Source organism: Paecilomyces variotii (genome assembly GCF_004022145.1).
Source record: "Paecilomyces variotii strain CBS 101075 chromosome Unknown C8Q69scaffold_12, whole genome shotgun sequence".
NCBI lineage: Eukaryota > Fungi > Ascomycota > Eurotiomycetes > Eurotiales > Thermoascaceae > Paecilomyces > Paecilomyces variotii.
The window spans coordinates 283,744-303,054 of NW_021167151.1; the positions used below are offsets into that span (position 1 = coordinate 283,744).

At 48.5% G+C, this 19,311-nt stretch overlaps 6 protein-coding genes across 6 annotated transcripts; 4 read left to right on the top strand and 2 right to left on the bottom strand.

The window, feature by feature from the left end:
- Positions 1 to 789: 789 nt before the first annotated feature.
- C8Q69DRAFT_407490 (hypothetical protein) lies at positions 790 to 3,659 on the bottom strand (the record flags this gene model as incomplete). Its single annotated transcript, XM_028628157.1, has 5 exons — positions 790 to 2,031; positions 2,081 to 2,911; positions 2,965 to 3,184; positions 3,252 to 3,349; positions 3,489 to 3,659. The coding sequence occupies 5 exons, from the start codon at positions 3,657 to 3,659 to the stop codon at positions 790 to 792; spliced, it is 2,562 nt and encodes an 853-aa protein (XP_028482272.1).
- A 2,219-nt stretch (positions 3,660 to 5,878) lies between these two features.
- Positions 5,879 to 7,015, top strand: C8Q69DRAFT_84671 (hypothetical protein). The gene has a single exon (XM_028634101.1). It carries the CDS (start codon positions 6,050 to 6,052, stop codon positions 6,845 to 6,847), a length of 798 nt encoding a protein of 265 aa, XP_028482273.1. The 5' UTR covers positions 5,879 to 6,049; the 3' UTR covers positions 6,848 to 7,015.
- Positions 7,016 to 7,601: 586 nt separating this feature from the next.
- Positions 7,602 to 9,602, bottom strand: C8Q69DRAFT_477851 (hypothetical protein). The gene is made up of 3 exons (XM_028631348.1): positions 8,244 to 9,602; positions 8,039 to 8,161; positions 7,602 to 7,976 (listed from the first exon to the last, which is right to left on the bottom strand). The coding sequence occupies exons 1-3, from the start codon at positions 9,324 to 9,326 to the stop codon at positions 7,713 to 7,715; spliced, it is 1,470 nt and encodes a 489-aa protein (XP_028482274.1). The 5' UTR covers positions 9,327 to 9,602; the 3' UTR covers positions 7,602 to 7,712.
- A 3,664-nt stretch (positions 9,603 to 13,266) lies between these two features.
- C8Q69DRAFT_477864 (S-adenosyl-L-methionine-dependent methyltransferase) lies at positions 13,267 to 15,288 on the top strand. The gene is made up of 10 exons (XM_028631349.1): positions 13,267 to 13,527; positions 13,584 to 13,615; positions 13,691 to 13,776; positions 13,828 to 13,989; positions 14,066 to 14,088; positions 14,139 to 14,176; positions 14,232 to 14,369; positions 14,419 to 14,668; positions 14,726 to 14,892; positions 14,939 to 15,288. Exons 1-10 carry the CDS (start codon positions 13,477 to 13,479, stop codon positions 14,967 to 14,969), a joined length of 978 nt encoding a protein of 325 aa, XP_028482275.1. The 5' UTR covers positions 13,267 to 13,476; the 3' UTR covers positions 14,970 to 15,288.
- A 551-nt stretch (positions 15,289 to 15,839) lies between these two features.
- C8Q69DRAFT_501004 (hypothetical protein) lies at positions 15,840 to 16,581 on the top strand (the record flags this gene model as incomplete). Its single annotated transcript, XM_028632353.1, has 2 exons — positions 15,840 to 16,484; positions 16,519 to 16,581. 2 exons carry the CDS (start codon positions 15,840 to 15,842, stop codon positions 16,579 to 16,581), a joined length of 708 nt encoding a protein of 235 aa, XP_028482276.1.
- A 1,021-nt stretch (positions 16,582 to 17,602) lies between these two features.
- Positions 17,603 to 18,764, top strand: C8Q69DRAFT_447311 (hypothetical protein; the record flags this gene model as incomplete). The annotated part of the gene is made up of 2 exons (XM_028629196.1): positions 17,603 to 18,629; positions 18,691 to 18,764. 2 exons carry the CDS (start codon positions 17,603 to 17,605, stop codon positions 18,762 to 18,764), a joined length of 1,101 nt encoding a protein of 366 aa, XP_028482277.1.
- Positions 18,765 to 19,311: the final 547 nt, after the last annotated feature.

Sequence of the window (19,311 nt, forward strand, 5' to 3'; positions counted from 1 at the left end):
GGTTTTCGTCTCAACAGTGTAATGAATACGAAATACACTGTTTATTGATGCGATGCGATGCGATAACTAATTGGCCTGTTTGCATGTCGCATCGTGGGGTAATTCGAATCTTCGAATTCTATGCAAGTAGAATACATTGGAAAGTGCTTTCCCAAGGCCACGCTTGTCTATGAGATGGCTGCATTCTCGATCGACGTGTGGGATAGCTTTCGAGTGAACGCGCCAGGCGGCGTATAACTATCATAATCTTGAGAGTTTCTCTTTCCTCATTTCACAATACAGGACATTTATTTCCAGCTTATCCTCAAAGAACGACGGAGAAGTGTGTCTCTCGTTCAATGACTCGAAATTCTATTGTACAAAATGATCTTTGGGACGTACAAGACTCAGTGTTAAATACATGATGCGATCCCTTTCATCTTCATTGCCATGACCTGAGACGGAACCCGTCCATCACCAACGTTAACTCAAGTTTGAGAAGCAAAAGCAAAGAATACAAGCTGATCCCCTTTGACATTAGAAGTGAAATCTTGCCCAGCGAAATATATCCGAACTGGGCCCATCACAGGGTGCCCCAGCAGGAATAGCCACTTTTTTTCTTTTCTTTCTGGTGCGTGTACACCATGTGTTTTCCAATTGAAACATACCAAGCAAAGCCCATCCACTCAAGAGATGCCAGAAAGTCTATGACTCGAACACCACCAATGTCTATCAAAAACACGACGCGCGTGTTTCACACTCCAGACTGCGCCGAAAGGAAAATTTGGGGCCAGAAGAAAGCACAGCTGCTTATTGACGGTTAGGGTTTCCCGTTTGCTGGCCACTAGGCGCCTGCGCCTGTGCCATCATCTCATTCTCTCTCTGTCGCCTTTCTTCCTGCTCCGGTGTCATACACTTCACTGGCGGAGGAATTGGTGCATCAGCGGAGCTCCGGCCCATCAGCTTAGGGCTTGGTTCAAGTCGTTGAATCGGAGGCAAAACAGATGCAGCCCCCATGCCGCCAGATGTCATCGGCCGCGGAGAATGCTTCGTAGGGCTGAGACCGGACAAATGAATGCCCTGGGCGCCTTGAGGAGGTGGTGGCGTGTGAGAGAAAGAATTTCCAGCAGTAGGTGTGGCGGCGGAGAATGATGGAGGACGGCTATGGCCTGAAGAAGACGCGACAAAGCTAGCACTGCTTGGACGCGGTGTCTGCTGTTGTCCGAAAGGCGTAGAAGAGACTGCCATGTTTGGATGCGCAGGAGACGGAAAACCCGCAAGAGGACCAACATCGCGATTTCCCTGAGTCGGAGACATAGGTGGCCGGTTCTGAATTGGTGAGGGGAAGGAGTGGCTCTGAGTGGAGTGAGAGGAAGAGGGCCGAGGAGAGTTGAATGAGCCTCTGTTCAAATGAGCATGTGGAGTAGGCGGCGCAGTGTAGTTTGCCTGCTGGACAGGGTGTGGAGGAGGGTGGCCAAGAGTAAATTTAGGTAGATGATTCACCGGTGACATTCCAGTGCCGTTGAGATTCTTTGACGGGGAGAAAGGAGGTCGAAGATGACCATCCGAGCCGAAACTTCCATTCATAAAAGACAGCGAACGTCGTTCAGGTGAGGAAGGAGCGGGAGCGGTTTGGACCGATTCTTGAGCGCCATCTGTCTGTCTGAAAAGCTGCTGCGGAGGCAATTGCTCAACTATTGGCTTGTTGTCGGTATTCTGAGCCTGTGCAGATGCACCGTGGCCAACTTCTTCGGATGGGCGAGGGACGGAGACATGTTTGAGCTTGTTCGGTGTAGGAGAGGCATCGCCGTCCACGCTCGTCGGCTTCTCCCCATTGACAGCGTCGGTGGACTGCGGCGGTGAAGAAGAACCTCCAACGCGAAATTTGAGAGGCGGAAGCTTCGGACGTTTCGCTTCTTCCTCGTGGCGCTTGCAATCCTCACACACGAAGTGGAAGTCCTCCTTCTCCGCTTCTGCCTGAGGGATCCCTAGGCACTTGCTGTGCTGCCAGACATTGCACCTCTCGCATGCGACACTGTGAGAGCCATCATCCTGTCCCAGTGTCAGGAGTATCCACACGTAATCTGTAGGAGGGCCTTACCAAGTTCTTGCCATGGACACCGCAGCCGGAACAGTCAAAGACCCATTGATCTTCCTGCGCGAGCTCCTCCAGACTCTTCTTGCGCTTTTCCATCTCCGCTTTGAGATGTCTCTCAGACACTCTGCCCTCGCCGTTTTCAATCTTCTTTTGCTCCTCCGCCATCTTCCTGAGCTCCTCTTCGTGAAGGATCCGCTTCTGCTCCCGGTCCCTGATGCGTTGCTCCCGCGTCATCATACGTGACCGTCTCTCTTCTTCCATCTTCTTCTGTTGTTCCTGCGCCTTGCGAGCGGCAGCTAATTCCGCTTCACGCTTCCGTGCAGCCTCTGCCTCTTCTCTCTCGCGCTGCTCTCGCTCCTGCTTCTCGGCCAGACGGCCTGACCGCTTCGCTCCAGCAAGCAACTGCATGTTGAAGAGCTCTTTCTCGCGTTTGGCAATCTTCCGCTGCTGCGACTCTTCGATCTTTTCGAGTACCGGAAAGACGTCCTCCAGCAGTCTATCTCTGAGAATCTGCTCATTGGGATCTTTTGTCTTCCGAATTGTATCGACAAACGCCTGATATTCAGCGAGAGTAACAGCAATGCATTCCCATTTCAGACCGCCGGACGTGTCTTCCGCCTGGTTTTCATCGGCATCGTCCTTTTCTTCCTCATTCTCTTCGGAGACTCTCCTCCGTTTGGCAGCCCTGGCAGCAGCTCTCGCCTTTCTGGTATTTGCCTTGGGCTTGGCCGTTTTAGGTGCTGGGATAGGAGGGTCGGTACGACGGTACAGACGATTATCGTCTAGAACGTAGTATAGACGGTCTTCACGATCGTATCCTAGTTCTTCTATACGCTGTGGACAGAGTCAGAAGGCGGACACTCTAGTAACTGTCGTGAGGAGCTTACCCATTGTGTCTGTTCAGTCTCTCTCTGCTCCGGCATCTTTTCCCGGATGCGATCTGGGTTCCAGAACGTCCACACGGACAGCTGATGTAGGACACGCAGCTTCAGGAAGACATCGAAATCATTGAACTTCTTTGGCTCTTCTTCATATCCGAAAGGGTTTTTCAGATGAGGCGCCTTCGCGTTGTACTGACGCCGGGTATATTCGTCAAAATTGTCGCGCCTGTAGCTCATCGCCCCATTAGTACTGTTATCCACCACAGTCTCCTACCGCGATGTTGAATACGTACGTGAGTCCACGATGCGACGAAACGAACTTGAGCAGCGACAGCCCGATGTCGAGAAGCTTCTCCGAAGGGCCGGGTTTGAGGCATTCGGTCTCGAGATCCTGCGACCGGGGTAACACATTAGATCCAGCTCTCCACCAGGCACGTAGGTGATAAGAAGCGCATTGCATTGTAGTAGAAAGGAGGGCCTTCAGATAACACACGCGTTTCCGCAAATGACAGGATGAATTGGTGACATACCTCGATACCGAACTCTTCATCGATCTTGACGACCTTTCCGAAAATGTAGATATACTGCATGAGATTGGCAAACTCCCAGCAGTTCCGCAGGCGCGCGAGCAAGCCTGGCTCCTTGGGTTGCTGCTCGGACTCAGCCTCCACTTCGGAGTGGGCACGCTTTCGCGACACCATGGCGGCGGAAGTAGAGCGTCAGGCGCGGCGCCGCAGGGATGGTTCCCTCAACTTTTTTTTCCCTTTTCTCTTGCGGATGGTGTGGCCTTCAAGGAGCGGATACGATGGGGGATGGACTGAGTCAAAAGGAGTGAAGAATGACAGACAGACCCGCGAGGGACCAAAGGTGAGCTGGTTGTGGGAGAGAAAGTGGCAGCGCCAGAGAAGGGAGATCGCGGAGGACGTGTGGTTAGCTTCGTGCCTCGCTGGATGAGCTCACAGAGTAGACAGAGTCGAGAAGTCGCGTTCTGCCGCCCTAGACCGCGTCCGGTTAGTTTGGCCAGTCCATGATTATTTCGAAGTATACACAACTTCAACTTGCCTGCTCGCCGTCCCCATCCCGTTTTCTCTTCCCCATCTCCCTCTCTCTTCCCCTCTCACCCCCCAAAAGTCTCTCTGGCTGTGTGTTTTTCTCCCTCCATTTTTTTTTTTTTTTTTTTTTTTTTTTTTTTTTTTTTTTTCTCCGGCCCACCAACCCACCCGCGGCAATTGCCGCACCGGAACTATCTAATAAGAATATGGCGGGCTACCCCCGCCCCTATTATATACATGTATAAAAAAACAAAAACAAAAAAGAACGCCCGACCCCTTCCACCCCTATTATATACATATATAAAAACATACAAAAGAAACGAACGCCGGCCCGCCAAACCCTCCACCCCCCGCCGGGCCCAGAAAAGAAAGAATAAAAGAAAAAGAAAGACAGAACTAGTCGCTGGGTCCCTTACCTGTTCCTCGTCCTGGAGCCCTATCGATGTGGTCAGTACTAGTCTTACTACTATAAGCAGGGCATGTGAGGTATACTGTTGGGCTTCCACGTCGTCACCCCTGTACGAGCAGGTGATGCTGTCCGTTGACCCGCCGGACGGCGGGGGACGAGTTGGCCTTGGCGTATGCGTGCGAGGTCAAGGCGATCCGGATGGATCCCAAGACTATAACAATTATCATAAGTATCATTTTGCTGTTTATTCTCTTGATTATTCCAATTGACTTACCGAGCTCGTATGCGCGCCCGGCCCCACTCGAGGAACAGCACCAAACATGCCGTCCAGAAGGTGACAAGCATGAAGCGCAACAAGGCGGTCCAGTCAGAAGCAAAAGGGAGGTCCATATCGACACAAAGTTAATGAATGTATGTGGATAGTGATGTAGCAATAGTGATATACAGTATTGCTGTGGTGAGAAAAGGAAGAGAATAGTTGGGGGGGGCGTCCTCCAGTTCTATACCCGTTACTTCTGTCTCATCAGGAAGGTACCAAGTTACCACTACTCTACTACTGCTGTCCGTTGTTGCCCTTGCTCATACCCATACAGAAGTGGAAGCTAGAAGGAAAGAGCAAACGCCAGGTAAAGTGTACGGGAGGGATCCCCGACGTCTTTGCCGGAAACCGAGATCTTAGCTGTCTGGTTCTTGGAAGGTGAGGACTACCTACCTACCTAGGCAGGCAGTTAGGGAGCCCTTATCTCTTAGAGACTCAGTTGGAGTTTCTATGCGGACATTAATAAGAGCCAGTATAATAGAACCCCGAACGTAAACAGTAGGAAAGCTCTGCTAAGAAGTAAGCGTCGGGCAGGTGCAAGCCACGTACTTCTCTTCTCGAGCGTCTCCTCGATCTCATATGGAACCCGCTCACCCTCAAGCTCGACATCGTCGTAGGTGAAACTTCTCGCATTGCAGCTTACAGCAAGAATATGTGAATCAGCGCTGCCTCAGAGCTGGTTTCTACGTAGCCCAAGGGGACCGGAATACCGGGCCCTCCTATTTCTTTCATCCACACGATTGCATGGGAACTAGGTAGATTCTTGTATCTATATTGATGGCAACAAGTGCGATTGATTAATTGATCAGTCTAATGATAATCGACTAGAGTATTGCAGATGTTCTGATCGTAGATCGGATAGACTAAGTATCTAGAGTGGAGCGGCGGCAAGCAGCGGTTGCTGTGGCAGGGGATGTCGCAGTGGAGACAACTACTTAGCAGCCCATAATACATCACTTCTTCCTCCATCAACTAACTTATCTGCCACCAACTGCATGGAACCCATCAGGCGCCTTTCTCTTTGTTATCGGATGAGCCCTGTCTTACTCGCACAAGTGCCTGAAAGGAGCTATTAGCCGAACAAAGCTAATGCGCATGAATGTTTTGCTTGTGAGCAGATGTTGATAAGGCCCAGCACCCGGCTGTATGTACCTTGCACGATTTAGGTATCTGGTGAACTGTCGGACATCGAACGTCGCCGTCATACGGACGGGCCCTATTTCCGCTGGAGGACTCAAACGCGATTCCAAGGGCTATCGAGGTCAGAAATAAACGATCGAAGGGCAATTGGAGTCCCTCCGGGCCGCAACCATGAAGCCCTCTATACTTCCCGCTGGCCTGCTTCTCGCGCTATCAGTGCTAGCGATCGATACATCTCCTTTCTACCCACCATGGTCGGATCCGACAATCGAAAAAAGAGCTGCGGAGGTTCTGGATATTTTGTTAAAGCGGGATGATAACTGCCCGTCGGGGTATAATGCGTGTACTGGCCTGGGGAACTCGGGCGCATGCTGTCGAGATGGGACAATATGCTCTCTTGACGCTGCAAGCCACATTGCATGCTGTCCAACTGGCGCCAGCTGCACAGGATCACTTTCTGGATCGCCAACGGAGACGGGATCAACCTCAAGTGGATTTATGTTTCCGCAGCCAACATCCGCCTCCACCACGACCTCGGACTCGCCTTCGATAACCGGTACCACGGTCACCGGGGCGCCATACCCATTCGTATATATCCCGACGACGTTCGCAAATGCGCAGACTTGCTCTTCATACTACTCCCAATGCCAAAGTCAATACTCGAGCTGCCAGTCTTCTCTAGGAGGGACCAACGGGGTGACGGTGGCAGGGTCAGGTGGTGCCGGCATAACCGTCCAAGGAGCCACAGCAACGGCGGATGCACAGTCGATCTGTTCAAGCTTGAGTCGAAAGGCCTGTTATGGATTGCAAATCGGCTACTGTACTGCCTTTGGGAGTTCAGGTGAATCGGCTACCACAACAAACGGCCAGTTCGTCAACCCCAACGATGCGCCGTCCATTCGCGTATCGTCGAGTCTATACGATCTAGGTGTAGCTGTTGCTGTTGGTATCGCTGGAATATTTATCTGACGATATGATCTTTCTTCTTCTTTGGACGATTCTTTGAATTATTTTTTTTTTTGGATCAGAAGCCTATCATTCGAGACGATGAATGCATGATGAATGATTTGTGGTGGTGGACAGCGATCTCACGAAGTCATGATATCTCTCTTGATTTCTGAAGTACGCTGAATGAACAATGGGGTTCCTCATGGTCTTTATCTTGGGATCCCAGTTCCCCGCAACGGTTGGAATGCGATACGATTCACGTCCGGTATGCAAGATCGACGCTTAACGTTGAGTTATGACCATTATAGCATACGATTGGTCAAATTGTATTAGTAAATAAAAATAATATATCACCAGCTCAGAAAAGCGGACAACCGTAAGACCGTTTTGCCTTCCTGCGCTCGTGTGCTGTACATCGAATTGACTTTCCATATACATATGTAATTCGCGCGGCTCGCATTTCCTTTCCTGGAACGCCGCCCGTGATCATAGACAATAATAATAGCTTCTTCGTCGACAACATAGTCATGATCGCTCGACGCTGCGAGATGAAAAGTTGGACAAATTACCTAGATGATGTGAGGAAGAGGGGGGGAAGATGGGACGATCTCAGAAGTCTTTCCTTTTTTTTTTTGCGTACGGTTTGAGAATGTGGCGTATCTATAAAATGTTTTGTCTGTCAAGCTGCTGGTGAGAGAGGTAACTTATGTGCTTTATGCTTAGTTACCCTCTATTTCTTTACTTCTTTCTTTCTTTCTAATGGTGATCCGAGTTGACGGGTTCCTCGAGTATACTGAGCATGCGCATTAGGTATTTACGGTATGTCTGATACAGCTATATACATGTCCTAGAACCAAAGAATTTCAAGGTACTCCAGGGCAGGCCCTTAGATAGTAAACCCACCAGCCAGTTCCATGATTCCTTCAGGATCCACTTCCTCCCTGATCTGGCGCAGACGAGCTGCATTGGTCGCACCGTACAGCTCCTCAGCAGTCTTTCCGCTGATAGCGTAATTCGGATAGGCAGTATCCTCGTCCCTGTAGATGCCTTCGGAGATGGCAACCTTCTTGAGTCTCTCGATAGAAGCCTTCATCGCAGCGTACCAGAACTCGTCCTCCGATTCAAGATCCCATGCGAAGTAGAGATTGAGCTGAGAGAAAAGTTAGAATTGGGGTCTTGCACTTTTGCTTTTCAGATCCGATTGAAACGTACCGGAAGAGGGGAGTCTGAGTGTGGATAAGCGCTATCCGTAGCATATTTGCCGTAGTCCAGGAAAGGCTCGATGTCATAGCTGATGGAGGTACCGCTGTGCAGTGCCGAGATAGAGCCAAAGTACTGTTAAGAGAAGGGAAAAAAAAACTTCAAGTCAGTGATTCCGAGTCATACAGGACAGGACAGTATATCATGGATGACTCACATCAGTCTCGTTCTTGACGGCGTCGACAAAGCCCTGGGTCAATTTCGAAGTCGACAACGTGTTAAATGTACCGCGGATGTTGACCTCAAGGGTTGCTGGGAATTCTTGGACCACCTTGGAGAAGCTTTGTACCTTGGCTCCATTATATACGGCCGGGATCCCGTCGAACAGATCGAAGATTGCGGGCTTCGAAGGACCATCGTAAAAGAACAGGGTCAGCGAAGAAGTTCCTATCCCACTGCCCTCGAGGGTCGTGATAATCTGGGCCCTCGGGTCGGTGTTTCGTTTATAGAATTCGACAGTTGCATTCAAGATTGCTGGGACCTGGTCGGCAGCATAGTAGGCCAGGCCTCCATACACCTGATCGGTCTGCGGGTGGGTTCTATAGACCGCCGATGTCACAATGCCGAACCGGTTCAGACCTCCCTTGAGAGCAAAGAAGAGATCGGGCTGGGACGAGTCAACCGTAGTGATTGTTCCATTTGGCAGGACCAGGTTGAAGCTCTCTACTGTGTCCACGGTCAGCCCGTACTGGTTTGTCTTCCAGGAGAATCCACCGCCAAGTGTGAATCCTCCGACACCGGGACCAAGAGTCCTCCCTCCGACGACGTTCACTCCACTGCCGTCGATCTCTTCATAGAGATCGGACCAGATCACACCCATGCCAAGCTCAACTGTTGATTTATCGTCGTTGAAGATAACCTGGGCCATGCGGTTGAAAGAAATATGGACGCCAGTCGTGCTCGAGAACCCAGGGTTGGAGGCATGCCCGCCCGATTTGACCGCGAAGGGGGTCCTGTTTCTTGCGATGATCTTGATCGCAGTGGAAACATCGTCTGCAGAGCCTGCCTCTAGCACGCACGTTGGAATCTGCGTTGAAGAGACATACCAATGGTGAATGTCGCAGGAGAAATTGGCACTCAATGGGTATATCACATCACTGGCTCCGGTGATGCTGCCACTGATTTGCTCGCAGACGGACTTGACATCTGTACCATTTGATCGAGCATTAAGCTCATGCACGGCGGCCGACACTGATTGAATCGCCAGCACTGCGAGGAAAGACCGCTTCAATAGAGACATCTTGACAAATATCCGTGGGCACAGGCGTCAGTCCAGCTGCAAGCAGGGGGAGCAGCATTGGACTCTTTATAACTACATCTTCGGATACCGTACCGGGTAAACAAACATGTGCATCCGAGGGTCCTTGACTCGATTCAATAATGATTCGATGATGCTAATAGAAACCGCTTGTCCCATAGGAGGACCCGGGCCAGTTGAGGGCGGCATTATTAGCGGCGGCATCCAACATATCAAGGATGGGGCCCTAAAATAAGCGATCTTTTGAGTTTTGATGATCCTCCGAGTCAGAGTTGGCCATGGTCTTGGGCTTTTTCTTGTCCGCCGCCTCCGAGACGCTTAAAGTGGTTATGATCTTCACAGAATTCTGCATACCAGATCCCCTCGGCCTTTCCGCTTATGGTAAGTGATCCAGGTACAGCGGACGCTATTCCGCTCTTTCGAATGCTCATCCCATCAAGAAGGTCCATTCAATTGAATAATATCCACAGGAGGCTCTCTTTTCTGCCATGGGAATGCAATAATATTAATGTTCAGGCACCTCGTTTCTTTATACTGCCGGTGTGGGGAAATAGGCTTTGCCATGCTTCTTCGGTCAAACTTTATACACGTACGGCTTAATCGTGGGGTTGACAAGAAACGCCTGTACGGAGTAACTCAACATCATGGAACACGGATGCTGAGATGCCGCGTGGCAGCGCAAAATTGAATCGCGTTTCCGTCCAGTTGTGGGTCAGTGATTCATATCAAGGCCAATACTCTAATCCTCTTCAATCGTAGTTCTTAGTTATACCTATCCTAACATGGTAATTATCCGAAATTACCTGGACGATTGATAAGACAAGAAGCATCTCCGATCTCGCAGTGCAGCTGAGACCTTTCGAATCGAGGAGAATAAGGGTGTGCATGTGCTTGTATGTACTACCTGCAGGATATGTCCACCAATGATCCGTATCCCTGACAAGCCGGAACCCAGGGTATTCCCAGATAGTACCTAGTAGTTTCCGAGCGAAATCCCTCGTTCCTGAATTTCCTAACTAAGCTTCCGCTTCTTTAAAGTTTATGGTGTATGGTACATCCGCTATGTAGTTACGATCTGTTCAGAATCTAACAATATGCTTGAAAGATGAAAGCAGGTATCTATGATGAATATTAAGATGGACTTAAAATGGCATAGGTACCTAATCGAGTGCTTTTCTAGCTAGAAGAGAAGACTGAGAATACTCACATCATCATCAAATAGTATCTCAACCACCATCTGTGAGGATAAAACCGAAGTCAGTCTAAATAGAACAGTCAGTTACTCTCGTATGTCTCCACTGTCCTCGGAGTCTTGTGGGGCATCAGTCGTGTGGAGTAAAACGGCGAGGAGTTCCCGTCTCATAGTTATCCGAGATAACTTTTGATCGGTCTAGGTTCAGTTAGCGAGTCCTCATTTCTTCTAAACTAAAAGAATCGATGTGCATGTTGATGTGTACCTGACTAGTAGTCAAGATCTGCAACGATGTTCATTGTACAGTAGTACATAGCAGAAGCTTGGCTCCGACCGATACCTCCGAGGTCGGCTATTCAGGAGTTAGCATCACGGCATGAGTATGGTCGGGGCAGGCATGACTGTAAAAAAGTATTGAGAGTCGATCGGTGTCTGTTCATAACTTCATATAGTAGTTTGCCAGGTAGCTGCTCTATGAGATTTGATGTCAAAGTATATCTGCTGTACTTTTCTGTTTCCTCTGTCGTATTCCTCGTATCCCCAGAAAGCTAAAAGGGGAAGATCTAGACTTTCTTCAGGATACGATCTACCTTGCGGCCCGTGTTGAAGAGAGAGAGAACTGATGAAAATCTGACCCTCGCGATGGATTCATCAGTGCGTGCACTGAGAAAGAGAGAAAAACAAAATCCCAGAAAGAAAAGAGAAACAGAGTTCCAGTTCCAGTCAGGTCGTCAAAGAGCCATATTGGCTTGTGACTGTGCGGAATAGCTTAGTGCCCATCGCGTCCGGAAGGATCGTAATGGGCGGCGAAAAGGGAGACAGAGCGAAGCCAGGTACTGGAACACAAGACGCGCTCCATGATCTCGAAAAGGGGAAACATGGACTTTGATGCGTCTGGTGCGACAGACAGTCCATTCGGTTTCCCTACCGTCGAAGCTGCCGTATTCAACCAGTTTTATCAATTTGGACGTAGGAGTAGGTGTTTTTCTTAACATCACGTGCGACAGCAGTATATATGTCTCTTGAGTATTGGAAGCTCAACGATTCTCAGTAGCATGATTGGTGTCATAATCAGACCACGACATCATTAATTGGGAGTTTGATTCAGGAGAAGAAGAATATTGAGCATTTCCGAAAGTCTCAACAGGATGTGCGGAAGTATGAGATAAGAAATCACGAGTATGATGGTTATGAGAAGTGTTGTTAGACTTTGTAGATGTTTTTCGGGAGAGGTCGTCTCTGCCTGATGACTGTTCGAAATATCTTGGAAGTCTTATTGATAGACGGAAGGAGAGTTCATTGCGACTTTAGAACTACGCCTTGCAGGCTGTCTAGTCGCATGGAAGTTTCCTTCATACCAACACCGAATTCGTCTCGTACGCTTGGGACAAGGAGTTTCAGGTTCGCCTTCATGAGAAATGGCAGCAGAAAATCCAGAAGAAACAGCAACTCCGCGTCCACGGTTCCTATAAAAACCGCGACTGCGACTACTACGCGTAAAACGTCCTCTACCACTATAGCCCCGAGAAGTGGAGGTAGTTGCAGAATTAGAAAATTAAGGTTAGCCAGGAAACAATTTTATAAGGCATTTTCGTGAATATTATTGAGAGTAGACTGACTGATAACCTTCAGGAGCAGTAGCAGCGTTGACGCGAGATTTTGCGGCATGTTCTTGAGCAGCCTTTGATTTACGTTTCACGCTATCCGTAGCTGACTTCCTGAGTGTTGAAACCATGCAGCTTTGCTTATTATATAGAATGTTTAGAACGGTGCACAGTAGAAGGAAAGATGATGTTGATGTTTGGAGAGGATATAGAAGAGTCGAAGATATTTCAAGATGTTTAGGAAGGAAAATGTCTAAGACGGTGATAATTGCAGATGAAGATGCTGCAGGCGAAGATAGTCAAAGAGGAAGAGTTGAAGATGCAGAGAAGTAGTAGGTTGTAGAGTTCAGATACAGTGGGCAGTCAAGGCATGGATGAAGGAAACACCAGCCTCACTCGGGTCCACAGTGAACAATCCTAGGAAGCAAACCGAGGCTTGTACAGTAAAATTGCAGAGATCGAAGTGCAGTAAACATGGATGGGAATCAAAATGTACTTGGTGAGATCTTCTGCGGAACCAGCTGCGCCTAGGACTGAAAACAGGATGCCGGAAGTGTCCCTATTACCCACATGGAATTCGAACAGGGAAAATTATGGCAATGGGATTGATGTGCAATGAGAGGGTCATACTAGGTAGGTAAGAGAGAAGAGTAGATTACTGGAGCCGACACGATCAGAGAGTATGTCTAGCGACCTGGACTAGTGGAGCGCAAGCACGTCGCGGCTAAAGAGGCTGTAGATCCGTTCCTGTGCTCGCAAAGGGTAGATATCTAAGGCATGGCAAGGCTACAAGTGATTGGGTTCTCCAAGGTTTCAAGCGCTGAGGTGGCATCACGATGCATATGTAGGAAAAGCACAGCTGTCGCAGCTTGGCTTTCTTTGTCTAAAAACCATTCTTCGACAAGCCTGTCCTAATCCGTTTCTCCGAAATAATCTCAATAGTTAGACATTATAACTGATTGGTTTGAATAGTAACACCACAAGCATTCTAGCATGTTAACTGCAAGTACTACCGGGAACTAGAAACACTTCCCCGACATATTAAGCAGTTCTCATTGGCAGACATATCATATGATATACTCCTTCCCAACACATACAGGATGGACAGGCATTAAGAAATATTAACCTAGATGATCTGTATGCACCAGTTGCCTCTTCTAGAGTGTACGCCGTAATAGCCCCTACTTATTTGGAGCTTCGCTAGTCGGCTACTGGGAAAACACTAATAACCTCGTACAACATAGGTCATGTGAATTTCATTTTGGACACAAATACAAAGCTGACCCAGTTACTTCTTTGACTCTGAGAAAACCACCTTCTACAAATTTGTGCCATCATGCAAAGTACAGAAGGTGACAACAATACTCCAATCGAGGTTGATTATCAGGTTCGCCGTCCAGGCCGGTCCGAATTTTCTGGATCAACTGTAACTCAATATCGCAGACCACAGGTGACGAGTCATACGAAGATAGACTGTATGCTGGCATTGCTGTCCAAGCTCTTGAATGAGTGAGCATTTCACTTTGGGACCTTGTCTGACTTAACTCTAGATCAGCCTACAGTGCTTCTCTAACATCGTCTGTCACCAACTATCGCCATGAGAATGGTCGGAGATACCACGCATATGATGATGGAAGTATGACTTTAAAGATGAATTCTCTGAGCGAAACTGACCACTGAGCGCCAGGATACTTACTGCCAAATGATGAGCACGAGCAAGACCGTCTAGACATACACCATGCGCTATGTAAACAAATTCTCGACGGAAAACTTCTCTTAGCTCCGATTGAGAATCCCCAGAGAGTTCTCGATCTCGGAACGGGAACCGGAATTTGGGCGATTGAATTTGGTATGTAACTCTTTGCACGGATAAGATTCTAGGGCGGCCCTATGGGAATCTCTTAAGTACTAAAATACCTCCTTAGCGGACCAATACCAATCTGCGGAAGTTAGTTAGAACAGGAGAAATAATATTCAGATGGGAACTAATCAGGTCAGGTAATTGGTTGCGATTTGAGTCCGGTTCAGCCTGCTTGGTCAGTTCATATTCCTATCACCCATTCTAGATACTGAGAGGTTGCCTTCGCATAGGGTTCCTCCAAACGTACAGTTTTACATCGATAACATCGAGAAAGACTGGAACTATGAATCGCCCTTCGATTTCATTCACGCCCGTTATTTGGCAGTGGCAATGGAGGACTATGCCGGATTAGTGAAGAAGGCTTATCAGTCAGTGTTGATTTTTCTTAATTTTTGCAGAAACTGACCCGAGTTACAGACATGTGAAGCCAGGTTCTTGGGTAGAATTTCAGGACTGGGATCAATACCCGTTCTCCGAAGACAAGACTCTAGAAAACACCAACATGGAGAAATACTTCGCGGAAGTCATAGGTGCATTCGCTGAGAAAGGATACGAGGCTAGCCCAGGTCCAAAACTGGAACATTACTTCAAAGCTGCAGGTTTCCAAGATGTCCATGTTGAGAAATTTCGAGTGCCTCTCGGAATATGGCCAAAGTCACCACATCTTGTCTGCAAATATCCCGAGATCCCCCTAGTCTCGATATGCGACTGATATTCTTCTTAGAAAACGATTGGGACCTGGATGATGTTGCAAGGGGAAGAAGGTTATGAGGCAGGAGCGATGGCTATTCTGACTCGATACAAGGGCTGGTCGGAGGATGAAGTCCGTGTATTGGTGGACAAGACAAGGAAAGACGCCAAGGATCGTGATATCCATACTCAATTCCATTTGTAAGATCCTCTCACCAGATCATGAATTCTTGCTGATTGTATTTAGTTATGTGGTATATGGTCGCAAACCGGAATGAAAAAAGTTTCGAGCGACCAGAGACTGGGTGCTTTTTGAACACATCCATCATGATGGCCAACTCTCGTTTCATCGATTATATATGGAAAAGTGAATGAAATTTATTATTCACTTGGTAAATCTTAACGTTAGGAAATGAGAACAGCCAAGATGCGTAATTTCTCGGGGCAAACTGCTTTGTCGAGCCATATTTTCTATTATACTGGAACTCATAGCATGATCGGAATCAGTCTGCTTTCATTCTCTTTAGCTGCCAAAAATGGGGCATTGACCTGTCATTCTAATAACAAGCCACCGTAGGAGTCGATAATATGTGCTCGAGACAAACTCCATTTTCCCTTTCCCGCTACCTTATGGACAACTCTTTTTGTCTTAATACCTATCTCTCCGTCTGGGAATCGGACCTAAACTTTTCCTTCTGCGGAACGGCACTTTCCTCTTTAAAGCGATTTATTACCCATGGATGCATCTACCGTATGGTTCGGACGTCGACAGTATGTAAACTCCATTTTTCCTTTCCCGCTACATTATGGTCAACTATTTTTGTCTTAATATCTCTCCTTGTTGACATAAGGCGACTCGGGTAACTTCTACGGGCATCAAGTGCAGACGTTAGACACGAAAAGCATAGGGCACCGTGTATTCTAGCATGAGCTCACAGGATGACTGGTAAGTGACGCCAATGATACCTGTCTCCATTTCCTTTGAAACCATGGAAACTTCAAGGCAGCAATGATACGCAGTATACTGAGCATATATAGGTATCCTCTGTCGCTTCTGATTTCCACCCACAAATCGACCATTTTCATCAAATTCTCCGAGAACACTGAATATCCTCTTCATCGTGCACTCTGTTATCAGACCCCACAAAATGATCGAAGAGATCCTTGAATGTCTGGGTTTTTATCGACTTGCAAGATCGCTACGTCTCTGGCGAATCGAGTGCCAGTTTGAATGTGACCATAAAGATGAGATTAATTGGATCAGGGCATACAATGCCACAGAAAATCTCCAAATTGCTATCCTACAGCGCATACGTCGCCTCGAACGAGATCAGCAGGAACTTATGGCAACGGGAAAAATCCCTACCACTCCTCGCGCATTTGGAGATGACTGTTCCGACGTCTCAAAATACGGCGAGATTCTGGAAAAGGAGCTGGAAATGGCCCGGTGCATATGGCATACCAACAAGAAGGAACTGGCGGAGCTTCTGTTGACTCTGCCAGTGTATGGACGGGGCTTACGCCTTAGAGAATGGCGGAAGATTCGCGAGGTTAAAGAATTCCAGGACAAATCGATGCTTTGGATGGACGGCAGGGAGCGCTGTGCAATGATGGGAGGATGTTGTGGGAGAACTTGTCGCTGCTGCGACGAGCCATTAATGACATATTTCAAGCCGACAATGGATACGTTCGAATTGCAACGAGTCGAAGCACTCCATGGACATTGTACCTCAGAATGCAGATGCTGCATCCGACACCAGCGAGCCTATGTACCCGATGAGGATATCGAAAAAGTGCGTCGTAATTTATTGCTAAGCGACGTTGAAGAATGGTAAACGGCGAAATGAGGATAGTTCTTCAGAGGAGATGTGGGAGACGTGTTCCGGATGAAGCAGTCTTCTTAGCTATAGGACCAGTATTATTATTTGGGTATCCGATCATGCTATGAGATTCTGACTACACTACAAAGAGAATCTGGTAAAAAGACCGAACGGGTTATAGGATTGTATCGACTCAAGACTTGCTCAGCTTTAAGGGATATATTTTCTTCGAGACGTAAGTATTCATATGCTTCATGAAGACGGATCATAGTTGTAATTAAAATAATTAAAACCGGGTGTTGTGTTTGCTGAAACAGCACATATATCGCTAGCTAGCTGTGCACCTGAATGAAACGTGGGCTCTCATGTCAAGAGCACTGATTCTGACGAGGGGTAAACGGGCGTGCCTCTCCCCCGCGCCTGGATGAATTGACCAGTGATGAGCATTTCTACTTATCGTCGCTTTCTGTTGGAGGTGCGGTCCAAGGGCGGACGGGGTCCCTTGCCAACTCAACAGTCCAGCGCAGTATGGTGGTCATAGCGACAAAGTGATGCTAACTTGATTATTATTATTATTATTTAAATGATGCCCAGCCTCCTTGATGTACCGAGTAACTAGCTAGTAAGAGATCTATCTAAATTTGGATGTTCTCTTTGTGCCGTCTGCTGCCTGTAAACTTGCGCGATTGGCTGGGGTGCGCCCTCAGGAAATCGGGTGGTTGGTGTATGTACCTGGGAGGCTGGGATGGAAGGACATCGTCACAAGGCATGAGCAGGGCCCTCGCACTCTCTTTTCTCCCATCCTCTTTCTCCGTGAATTCATTCTCACATTCCTGGTACTCTTATCCAAACGTTAGGGAGTCGCAAGAACTACACTCGTTTCTCCGACAGTTGCGGTTGTTGTGCTCAGGCGATTTACCAGCCGACGGCTGTGGATACGACTCAAGCATAGCAACGCTTACAGCTGCTTTTCCACTGGCATTCTACGAGGAATTGGCAGTGTGAAGAACATACTCAAGGGCAAATTCGCCCATCTTGCCCTCATACTCTCGTTTTTTTTGTCTGTGGGTCGATCCAGCATTCCTTCTACCATGCGATCCTTCGAGATAGCGTCCGCGGCCTTATCGATACTGGGTCTGCTATCGCAATCACAGATCTCCCATGCAACTCCATTCCCACTCGAATATGATCTTGTTCTCGTGAATCGAGCCTGCGCAAATACGTGTGGTTACTACGGCCAGCTTTGTTGCACTTCCAGTCAAACCTGCAGCACAAACAGCGAGGGCCAGGCAGTATGCCTCGACGGGGAGAGTTCTGGCTCAGGAGAGGAATGGCAAATGTATACGACTACCTATGTAGTGACGGAGACGGACGTGGCGACCATTACCTCCACATGGAGTAGTCTCCTTGCCAGTTCTACAGCGGCGCCCGCCACGGGTACTTGCAGGCCAACGCTCGGAGAAACACCTTGCGGAGAATCCTGCTGCAGTGCATCCCAGATGTGTGAAAACAAGGTCTGTGTCGAAGGCGCTTCATCAGGGTACTGGAGCAGTTGGGCCTCCGCCTCCGCCACGGCAAGTCCTCCTCTTCGACCGACCAGCAGCGGTGAAGCTACCGTGACCCAAACCGGCGCAGCGACGACAACTGAGCCCTTTATCGCTCCGGTAGGAACTGGTGGAGCGACGCTCACGAGCGCCAGTGCAGGAAACAAGGGCCTCAGTGGAGGCGCTATCGCAGGAATTGTCATCGGAACGATTGCAGGCGTCATCTTCCTATTGGTTCTATGCGCCTGCCTCTGCTTCAAGGAGGCTCTGGATGGTCTCATGGCATTGTTCGGCCTAGGGGGACGAAGGACAAAGGAGACAACTTATATCGAGGAGCGTCACTCGCATCGTTCCCACGGCAGCAGGCCTGAACGGCGTACCTGGTTCGGCACTCGACCATCACGGCCAGCTGGTGAGAAGAAGTCGGGTGTTGGTGGACTCGCCACTATCGGACTGATTCTCGGTGCACTCGCTCTGTGCCTTGGACTGAAGAGACGCAGAGATCACGAGGATGAAAAGAGCGATTATACCTATCCTTCCTCGTACTATTATTCAGATTACTATACTAGCGCAAGTGAGTGATTTTTTCCTTTTCGCGGATCAATTGGGACAATGACTGACTATCTGTTCAACAGGCAGCGAAAGCTCAGATCGACGGACTAGAGACACGAGGAGATCACGGAGGTCACGCTCGCGCTCATATCGATAACGAACCTGACGCCACCAAAGAACTTCACGTTCCACTTCAACTCGCAAATGGATGTGCATGGTGACGGCACTCGCCTGGTCATCGGTATGCGGGGTTTGAGACGCTGTTTTCAACCGATACGAAATTCTTGTACATGCTTTCTCCGTCTTTTTTTGCGAATCATGACCAGGTACCTCGGGGATAGTGGTGCCAATGTAATTATGAGTGATATGGTTGGATGCTTTAATGACATTGATGGGTATGACTTTATGTATACTAAAAATAAACTGAAGAAACGAATGATAGTTAGAATGAAAAGGAATATTACTTAAGCTTCACGATCTAAGGTCCTTTGAAAAAAGTACTCTTAAGACCATCCACGACGGGCCTATACCACAGCAGCAATGATAGGCGAGCGGTTGAGCCCGACCAAACGCGACGCCAGTCGGGGACGTCACACATGCAGGTACTCGGGCAGCGTCCGGAAGCGATGCTCGTTCGTCGAAGCTTGAAGCAAGCCAGAGCTGTCAACCGGTTCAGCTGCTTTGCAGTCGCGACGTGGAGTACA

Excerpts from the sequence above, each read along its gene's own strand:
- C8Q69DRAFT_84671 (XM_028634101.1), top strand. The coding sequence starts at position 6,050 with ATGAAGCCCTCTATACTTCCCGCTGGCCTGCTTCTCGCGCTATCAGTG.
- C8Q69DRAFT_477851 (XM_028631348.1), bottom strand. The coding sequence starts at position 9,326 with ATGTCTCTATTGAAGCGGTCTTTCCTCGCAGTGCTGGCGATTCAATCA. Across the intron at positions 8,162-8,243 it reads CCGTCAAGAACGAGACTGAT|TACTTTGGCTCTATCTCGGC; the intron begins GTGAGTCATCCA and ends TTCTCTTAACAG. Across the intron at positions 7,977-8,038 it reads ACTCAGACTCCCCTCTTCCG|CTCAATCTCTACTTCGCATG; the intron begins GTACGTTTCAAT and ends CTTTTCTCTCAG.
- C8Q69DRAFT_477864 (XM_028631349.1), top strand. The coding sequence starts at position 13,477 with ATGCAAAGTACAGAAGGTGACAACAATACTCCAATCGAGGTTGATTAT. Across the intron at positions 13,777-13,827 it reads CCACGCATATGATGATGGAA|GATACTTACTGCCAAATGAT; the intron begins GTATGACTTTAA and ends ACTGAGCGCCAG. Across the intron at positions 13,990-14,065 it reads AATTTGGGCGATTGAATTTG|CGGACCAATACCAATCTGCG; the intron begins GTATGTAACTCT and ends ATACCTCCTTAG.